Source organism: Penaeus vannamei, chromosome 33, assembly GCF_042767895.1.
Source record: "Penaeus vannamei isolate JL-2024 chromosome 33, ASM4276789v1, whole genome shotgun sequence".
Classification (NCBI taxonomy): Eukaryota; Metazoa; Arthropoda; class Malacostraca; order Decapoda; family Penaeidae; genus Penaeus; species Penaeus vannamei.
This window is the reverse complement of record NC_091581.1, coordinates 29,151,641-29,161,640: the sequence shown is the minus strand read 5'-3', so window position 1 is coordinate 29,161,640 and position 10,000 is coordinate 29,151,641. Positions and strand designations below refer to the sequence as shown.

Below are 10,000 nucleotides of genomic sequence, written 5' to 3'. Positions count from 1 at the left end.
TTTTGTCAACAGACACCTGAGTTGACAGTCATGATAATTTTTGTTAGTTTTCTAGACATTTCCCCTTTCTTTCCTTACATGACGATATTAAGAACACAAAATACACAAGTACAGTACATATAAAGTATAAAATAGGTAAAAAGGAAAAAGAGAGAGAAAAAAACATCTACAGCAAGATTAATGTGCAAATTTGTTAACATCTAGAGTTGGGTTACATCGTCGAGTACAGATGCATAATGCTGTATTCATTGTAGGTCTGTGATTCACCTATCCGATAATGGGTGTACTTAATCTTCATGTTATTAAATCCAAGTTCGTTTTGCACTTTTGTCTCCCTGTGGGTGTGTTTTTATTCTGAAAATTAGATTTTTATTTTTATTATTATTTGTATTTATTTAGAAAAGATAGTGATGATAGTGATAATGATGATGATTATAGTAAAAGTAATTTTGATTATAATGATAATGATAATAATAATGATTATAAAAGTGATTTTGATTATAATGATAATGATAATAATTTGATAATTATAGTGATAATGCTTGTGATAATAATAGTAATAATGATAAAAGTAATAATGATAAAAGTAATAATGATAATGATGATGATAATAAAGACAAAAATGAATATAAGAAGAACAATAATAATGATAGTAATAGTAATAATGATCATAATGACAATGATAATGATGATAATAGCAATGATATGAAAGATAATAATGATGATAAACATAATAATATTAATTATAATGATGATGATAAACATAATGATATTGATTATAATTATGATAATGATAATATAATGATATTAGCAATAATGATGATGATAATGAGGATGATAATAATTGTATTGTTGATGATAATGATAAAGCTGAAGATGAATATAATGGTAGTAATAATGGTAATGATAATTATGATAATGATGGTAATAATGATAGTGATGATCATAATAAAAGTAATGATAATAATAGTAATGATGATTATATTGAAAAGTGATAATCATCATTATCATCATCATCAGTAATAATGATAATGATAATGATGATGATATTATTATTATTATTATTATTATTATTATTATTATTATTATTATTAATGATATTGTTATTATTATCAATATTATCGATATTAGTATTATAAATATGAGTTCTGTTATTATATATTTTTTATTAATCTTTTTCATTGTTTGAATTGTAAAATCTTTTGCCGTTTTAGAGAGTACGTTCTCACAATTTATGTTTTTATAATTAACCCAAAGAACAGCATTTAGCTCTTATTTTTACATATTTTTCTTTAAGTATCATACAAGATTTTAGAGTTTTGATTTACATAAAGATCAGTTTTAATGTAGGGTGATTTTTCCTCCTCTTAACTTCAATATGAAAATAAAGATCGTGTTTTAAAAAAATTTAATGGCTTAGAATGTTAGCAGGGAAAGGGTAATTAAATCTCCCGAGAACTGAAATTCATTTGTTATCTGGAACCAGACTACATTACGACTGATAAAAGTTTAGATAATAGTGAGTAGTGACCTTATCGTCTTGAAGGATGAGCATGGTGTAAGCATTCATACAGTGTTTTCTTGTAATTGTTATTTAGGATTTAAAGCTCACAAGCAGTGACAAAATGAGAAAAAAAGAGAGAAAAAAAGAAAGATTAATTGTGGGTATCAAAATGTTTTTCTTGATTAAGGTCTGCCAGCCAGTGCTACTCTTTTCCCCCCTTTCATCTTGCATTCTGTTTGTTCATCTCTCCACTCATTGTTCATTCTCTTTGTATCTAGTTCTTCAGAGTTGAGGATCTTAGATCATAGTAGATGCTTATCAACTAGTTATTCTGATGACTTGTCTTTTTTTCCCTGTCTTCTGTTTTTTTTTTCTTTATCAATTCCTTTTGTATTTGTTATTTGTGAATTAACCTATTGAAATTATACAGGAAGTATTTTGATAGTCACAAGACATCCAGTGTTTTTTTTTGTTTAATTACAATTATAACTTGAAAATGGATGACTAAATTTAGTCATAGACATTCACTAATGGAAGGAAAAAGTTTTCTTCATTTTTTATCTAGAAAATAGAAAATAAATAAATTCAAAGGAAGCATGACTAATGACTAAAGTAATAAATTGATAGTCTTGTGGGAATGACTAACTTAAATAATCATGGTATTCAATAAGGAACTCCTTGTACAGTACAACCTCCACTTTCTAATGCAATTCTAGGGGTATCACATCACTCTTACCCTCCAGAATTTGAAAAAGAATAACAGAAGAATGCTTCTACATTAATGTATTTCAAAGAAAAAAGAAAATGTGTAGCTCTAAACATCCATTATAACCTGCAGTCATATATATAATGTTGTTAATATATAAGGTTACTTTCCATGGATTTTTCTTTTGTTTACTGTGTGTCACCTGTTTTTGTTAATCACTCACATCTTTGTAATGTTTCCAAAATTTGATTACGAGGTGACAGTGAATGGATTGAGATTGTACTGTGCTCTATTGATTGTGACCTTCTACAATTGGCATTCCTTGTCTATCCAGCCGAGAAGAGTTGATTTTAAGTGGATGGCGGAAAGATCTCTGATTTTTCAGTTTCATCTATTTTTACTATTTATCATTACTATTTCTTAATTCAAAGTTGCTGTATTTCATTCTTGTGCAGTTCCCTCGCGTCCACTGTTTAGCTCTCTCCTTTCTGGATAAGTGGAGAATGTTTTCTAGATCATAAGATAGATTGTTTTTTACTGTAATTTTGTATTTATGTTTTATCAAAAATTTAAGTTTTGTAGGCTGATGGGATGTTGCATTTTTCCTTATCTGATATCCAGATTGTTTATTTGGACATCATGGAGATAGATAAATTGTTACTGTAGCCCTACTATGTTTTTAAAGAAATTACCTGTTGTAGTCAAAGGAAGAAACTTGGTTTATCTTCATGGTTATTTATTAATGGAGAATATGATTTCTTTAAAGAAAAGAATATATATATGTGATATGATCTGAGAAGAATTGACAATGTTAGAATATAGACAAAAAGAAGAGGGATTGGAGTTATATGAGAAATATTCATTATAGAATTTTAGTAACCTCTTAAATGCATTTGACTTTTTTTCATGGTGCTACTGCACATATATGATACAGTATTGATGTTCATGATTTCGATTTTTCTTTTGTTTTCCCTCCCACCTTACAGAAGTAGTATAAAGGGTGGGTAAATGGAAGTGGGAGGGTATGGGCAAAGGATAGGGGATAGGAGGAAGGGAATGGAGGAATCCTCGACATATGAAAGCCATGTTTGAGGGTAATATCCTGTCATTTTGGAGGCTGGATTAGAAGAATGTTGAGATAACAACTCAGGGCCTGATTTTCAGCAAGAAATGTTTGTCTAGTGCAGATTTAGCACTTAGTTCATCTGTTTAAAAAAAAAAAATCTATATGATAGAGGGTAAACAGACACACCCTTTTAAACATGATAATTGTGTTTTAATTGCTGCATATATATATGTGTATATATATATATATATATATATATATATATATATATATATATATATATATATATATATTGTTTTTTATTCTTTATTTTAGGAGTCTGTAATATGAAGGTAGAAACAGTTAACTACTGAAGATTACTCCATATATTTTATTATTCTATTTTTCATCTATAAACAGCAGAAAGTTTGTAGTAACTTAGAAAATTTGTCATTGTTGAAATCAGGAAAATAGAAAATATAATGTAAAAGATGAACATTGCTGAAGACGTGATACAGTGTCTGCCGATGCATCATGGCAGATAGTTGCATGGTCCAAAAGTTCGTGTGCTGGAAACAAAGACTTGCCAGTGGAGTAGGTCAGGGATTCAGTCATGAAAGAAAAAAAAAGTGAGAAAAGAAAAGGTGTAACTAAAAGCTTTGTTCATTCAGAGTTGACTCTTTCCCACATCTCCTATTTCAGTAAGTTCTCTGTTAATTTGTTCTCCTAAAACTCGCAAGGAATTAAGGTTATCACGACGTCATGAAAACTGAGTTGCTATGTGAAATTAATCAACCGGCTGAAAATAGAAGATTTAGTTTAAATAATCTTAATTGTTATCATATACAATTGACACTGTTTGCTTAGAAGAAACTATTACTGCTGTTGGAGTGAGTGCTTCAGTCACAGTCAAGGGATAATAAGTACAGTACCAAGGCACTCCTAGTAGTGCTTAAAGCCTCTTAGTATCATTCCAAATATAGTCTTGGATTAGCTTGTGAGACACTGCTTTGAGCCTAGAAAAAAAAACATCTACATGGAAGACCATTCTCCTGAGTGAAAGGAAGATGGGGGAAAGATCAAGTCTGTGGAACTTCTCTGTAACTTATCTACAGTATTTTATGGCAGTGAAGACTACCCAAAGCCAGAATGCATGCTCATGATAATAGTGTTCATCTGTTTTCACACAGGTGGTGGAGAGCAAGGTCACTGTCAATGGCAAGAGGCTGCATGTTGATATCAGTGGTGACGAGGCTCAGGAGCTGCCAGCCAGCAAAGGGACCAGTAGCACACCGCCCATCCCTCCTCTCATCTCCTTCAGGGATGTGTCCCTCCTCTCGTCAATTCAGGCGTTCCAGTAAGATCTGCTTAATCATTTTAACGCAATTTAAAAAGGGGTAGAAATTAGAATTAAGCATTTTACAAGGCAATATGTGGAAGGATTCATTGCCCATCATACAGTTTTTCAATACTTGTCATGGAGAATAACTTTTATAATAATTTGCATTCATGTTTTCTAACTGTAGTCATAATGACAATAGGTAAAAATATATTTTTATATTCTGTTGAACCAGAACCTGATTAAACCTCTTGATTTTCAGGGGCAATAATACCTCCACATCACTGTTATGTGTGGATGGAACCCCTCAGCCATGTAGCCGCAACACCAAGGTCCTAAGGCAAACCATATCTCAGGGGAACCCTCCTCTGACTGCACAGTTGTCCTCGCGGTCTTCTGATGGCAAGGTGGAGCTAAGTTTGGTTTTGCAGCCGGAGGAACAGCACCGGGCTAGATACCAGACAGAGGGATCTAGAGGTGCTGTCAAGGATAGGTCTGGTTTGGGCCATCCCACAGTGAAGGTAGAGTATTCTTTGCACTGCTGTTTTGCATATATAATATTCAAATGTTTTGCATCTCTTGTCCTCAGTTCTATACACACTGTTTGTGTGAATAGTATTCCGGGTTTTCTTTCAAATGTTATGATAAACAGGATTCATTACAGTTTCCTTTTTTAACAGAAGTACTAATGATGGTCTTGTTTACAGCTTTTTGGGTACAATAAGGCCACCACACTCCAGGTGTATGTTGGGTCAGACTCAGGAAAGACAGGGCCACACATGTTCTACCAGGTGTGTCGTGTTAGTGGCAAGAATTCAACACCGTGCAAAGAGAGAAGAATCGATGGTACTGCAATCATTGAAGCACAGTTGGAGCCAGAAAATGATATGACAATGAGGTAAAGATATTGTATAAGGTTTAGTAGTGCATTATTATTGCATAGATGGCAATGAAAGGTTGGATTTTCACCTATTTCTGTATCATAGTTTTGTCAAAATTGTAAAGACTTGTAGATTTTTCACAATTTTATAATATTCAAATAGAAAATTTCAATTTTCTTCTACAACAGGTTTCAGGTTCATCTACAATGTCCTTAACTTTCAGTATAAGCTAGACTCGCAATAAATCCTGTCAAACTTTTTTTTCTCTAAAATGATGATAGAAAGTTAGAAGCTAAAAAAGAGAGAAAAAAAATTTCTTTTTGTACTACTTCTAGTTGTGACTGTGTTGGAATCCTGAAGGAGAGAAATGTAGACGTGGAGCACAGATTCAAGGCTGTTGTCTCAAGAGGCCGCAAGAAGAGTACCAAGTGCCGGCTTGTGTTCCGTACCTGCATTACCCTCAGCAATGGTGCTCAAGAAACACTGCAAGTTGTCTCACAGCCAATTGCATGTAGTAAGTAAATGTTATTAATTACCCTCTATATTTGTATTTGTTTTTCATTCTTTCTTAGAATGAATATTATCCATGGTAGGGAACTCTTAATCAACAATATCTGTAAATTTGATTCCTAACACTGTAAAGTTCTATGAGATACAAAAATATATATTTTTTGTCAATTACTTGGTTCATAGAGAAACATTCCATATATATATTTATATCATGAAGCATGCATTTCTAACCAAAAAACTGAAGATAATGTATTTCCCTTTCTTGTTTCCCCTTCCTACCCCAGCTCAACCTCCCGGTGTACCTGAGATCTCACGCAAGTCCCTGGAAAAGTGCCCCGTGACAGGTGGCGAGGAAATGTTCATCTTTGGGAAGAACTTCTTAAAGGACACTGTTGTCACTTTCCAACAAAATGGTGCCAAATCCCAGCCGATCTGGGAGGAGAAAGTCAGCCCTGATCCAGAGACTCTCCAACCTGTAAGTGTAGAAACTTGACTGTTGCAGTACTAGACATTATTGAAAAAATATATATTTTTTTATTATTTAAGATGGAGTTGAAATTACTATCCCATTCATTATTTTCAGTAAAAGTCCTTTTATTAGATGTGAAAGATAATTTTTACACTATTTTAAGCATAGTTGAAATTGTGCTATAATTTTTTAAGATAGATTTAAAATTTTGGTATGAAACTGAAAACTTTCTCTATTGTGAGACTCATTAGTCAAATCTTATTCTTCTTAGCTAATCCTATTTCAGTACACATTATTGGTTGAATACAAAGTTAGAAATTTGGTCATTATTAGAGATCAAATTTATTATTCTGAATATCCCTCCCACACTGAAACTTTTACCCAGCTGTTTTTCTCTCTTTGGCAGATCCACCTGATTGTGACAGTGCCCAAGTATTATGACCAAAACATCACGGAAGAGGTGACTGTGCAAATGCTGGTGTCATCAGGTGGTAAAGTGTCGGAGCCCCACTCCCTGACCTATTATCCGCTGGTGACCAAGAAGGGTAAGTTTGCCCGGCGGTGGTTGGCTCTGCCCCCCGTTGTTTTAGCTTCAATCCATCTGTGCTGGCCCATTCAAGGGAAGGGAGAGGAGAAGTCAGTCAATCTTTTTTGCTTTAATATTGTTTTAAAATCAATGAACAAAGAGAGAAAAAGAAAGAAAAGATATATATGTAAAAGAAAGAGAGAAAGAAAAAAAGAAGAATAAAAAAGAACTTGTACAGCAGATATTGTTCAAGAGTTGTCTGGTCTTTTTTTTAATGAAACAAAGCTCTTCTTCTCTATTGTTATTGTCCTGTGTAGTGTCGACCTTTCGTTCCAAACTCCCCTCCCCACCACAACCTTTTCTTTTGTATTTACGTCCCGGTAGTAACTAATAAATTTTTTGAAAATCCTTATTCACCTTTCTCGAAGAGCAATTATTTAAAAACACTATTACTGATTGCATATTTTTTGGGTTCTCTAGTAAATCTCTAATAAAATAAATAGTCAAATATTCCAGAAAAGTGCCTTCTCTTCCCGTGATTACCTGCTTGATCTCATAACATCTCTTATTGTGATTCTTTTGTTGCTGTCTTCCCAAATCATTCCTGGAGAAGAGTACAGTAATCTTAAGTAGTTTTGTCTCAATTTTGTTATTATCAGTTTATTTATTCATTTTGTTTTTGATCTGGTCAAATCCTTTTGCACAATGTTTGCAAGTAACAGCATCAGGCAGGTAGGCCGGCTCCATTAATCACCAGCACACATTGCGCCCCCGCACTCTCTTCTAGAGCCTTGCCAGGGATAGCAGTTTCCTCTCTGGTCAAGAGAAGGGAGGGGCAGGAGGGGGGTCCTTAAGGGATGGGCGGGATTATTTTGTATCACTCTTGGCTCGTGGATTTTTTGATTTGTAAGGGCAGCAGGTGTTGGTGTCAAGTGGCAACTTGGCCATGATGGCATGGGTGCGACACTCCTACACCCTCTTCGTAAGGGCAGACTGCTAGTCCATAGTGCATCATTGTGCCTACTTACTCTGTGACAACTTTGTGGCTAGTTCTAGCATTCATGAATTTTTAATTTTGAGTTTGTTGTTGTATATAGAGGAAAACAAAAAGAATGAAAGAAGAGGAAGAAAAAAGATAAAGAGAAAAAAGAAACCCAAGAAACAAGGTTCTAGCCACTTGATTTTAAGAGTCAAAGTGGCACTTTTGGTTCTTTTCTTTAGCATTCTTTTAAATTTTCAGAGTTCTGTCCACAACTAGCCGCAAAGTTGCATAGTCTGCCCTTCCATTGTCAATGAGAGTGCTATATTATTGAGTGAGTTGCTGCCATTGCAAGTATAGCAAGGCTCTGGAGGAGCGTTGTCGGGGGCACGGGACGGGGCCACTAACACCCCCCTCTCATCGCCTGGTGTGTATGCAGACCATATCAGGCTGCATCCTCATCAGATGGGGTAACACATGCACAAAACTCCCTTGCTGTAGATTTGCCTTCCATATCAGATGTCCCGGCACAGCTGGAGACCTTGCTGGATCAGTTAGCACAGTCACCACCCCCCTGGTACAGAACAAGCATGTGTTGCCTAGTAATTTGATCATCTGGGCTTTCTCAATCATTATCATGAGGGTGGTTGCCCTGCTGTCTGGTGGAGATCTGGGCCATGCCAGTTTTACCAAGGCTGATTGAGCCCAGGTCTCACCTGTACCATTCTCATGTCACTGCCATGGTGCATGTGCAAGAAGATTTAGGAAGCCCCAGGAAGCTCAGTGCCTCCCACAAATAAACCCCCCAAAATGCGGTGCCTCTCTGTTAGTTACATAGGTGTCGCTGATCACTCTCTTGTCTGAGATTGGCGTGGTGTGGCGGCGCACTCGTGGCAGCGACGCAGCCGTGGTCCCGTAAGTGCCGGGGACCTACCCAGCAGGTGGAGTCGCTCGCTTGCTGCTCTATCACCCTCACCTTTCACCAACCATCTTTCACTCCACACACTCACCCACCCACCCATTGTCATTTTGCACTTTCTCATGGACACATGTATGTTTTTCTTTTATTTTCTTTTATTTTGTTTTTGTTATCATTGATTGATTTTTTGTATGTGTTACTGAAGTTATTGTCCCCTGTCAGTTTTAGTTTGTTACATTTACGAATTACCTTTCTGATTGTCTTGTTTTTGTTTGTCACATACATTTTAAACGTTACATTCTTGAACCTTGACGCATCATGGGCAGACCCATTCACATGTTTCTTGAACTGGTGTTATCATGAGTGTTTTACATGATTATTATTCATTTGTTCTTGTGGAGGCCAAATCATGCAGAATCATCCTTAGATACTGTAATTTAAGAACCACATCACCCGAGAAATGAAGTTGAAGTACTGTGCTTACCATATACTTTTTTTGCAGTGTGCAAAAATCACTACATTACTTCAAAAGTCCATGATACATGCCAAAGGTCTCACTGGCACTGGTTTCAGCATTTTCCTTTTTTATCATTTTGGACAGGAACATGACACATGGATAATCTTTACAACAAATTATCACTGAAAGAATCATTTCATCTATCAGGCCTTGGAACATTGCCTGACTCACCCTCATGCCCAACACATATCATCACCTTTTGTCATTTTGACTTAATTCTGCATAACTGCACTGACAGCCATTCCGATGCTCTTGCACCAGTCAGACTGATATTTCTGCCTCTTTCCTCCCTTCTCTCTCTCTCTCTCTCTCTCTCTCTCTCTCTCTCTCTCTCTCTCTCTCTCTCTCTCTCTCTCTCTCTCTCTCTCCCTGCCTCCCTCCCTCCCTCCCTCCCTCCCTCCCTCCCTCTCTCTCTCTCTCTCTCTCTCTCTCTCTCTCTCTCTCTCTCTCTCTCTCTCTCTCTCTCTCTCTCTCTCTCTCTCTCTCTCTCTCTCTCTCTCCCCCTCCCTCCCTCCCTCCCTCCCTCCCTCCCTCCCTCCCTCCCTCCCTCCCTCCCTCCCTCCCTCCCTCTCTCTCTCTCTCTGTCTCTCTGTCTCTCTGTCTCT

At 35.9% G+C, this 10,000-nt stretch overlaps 1 protein-coding gene across 5 annotated transcripts in view; it reads left to right on the top strand.

Moving 5' to 3' along the window:
• Window positions 1–10,000, top strand: part of NFAT (NFAT nuclear factor) — a 204,474-nt gene that overhangs the window by 177,556 nt on the left and 16,918 nt on the right. For all 5 annotated transcript variants that reach the window (XM_070145014.1, XM_070145011.1, XM_070145010.1 and 2 more), the window contains 6 exons: window positions 4,446–4,612; window positions 4,857–5,115; window positions 5,302–5,492; window positions 5,811–5,989; window positions 6,270–6,460; window positions 6,861–6,999. In XM_070145014.1, coding sequence (XP_070001115.1) covers window positions 4,446–4,612; window positions 4,857–5,115; window positions 5,302–5,492; window positions 5,811–5,989; window positions 6,270–6,460; window positions 6,861–6,999 — 1,126 coding nt within the window. The remainder of the gene's footprint in view (window positions 1–4,445; window positions 4,613–4,856; window positions 5,116–5,301; window positions 5,493–5,810; window positions 5,990–6,269; window positions 6,461–6,860; window positions 7,000–10,000) is intronic.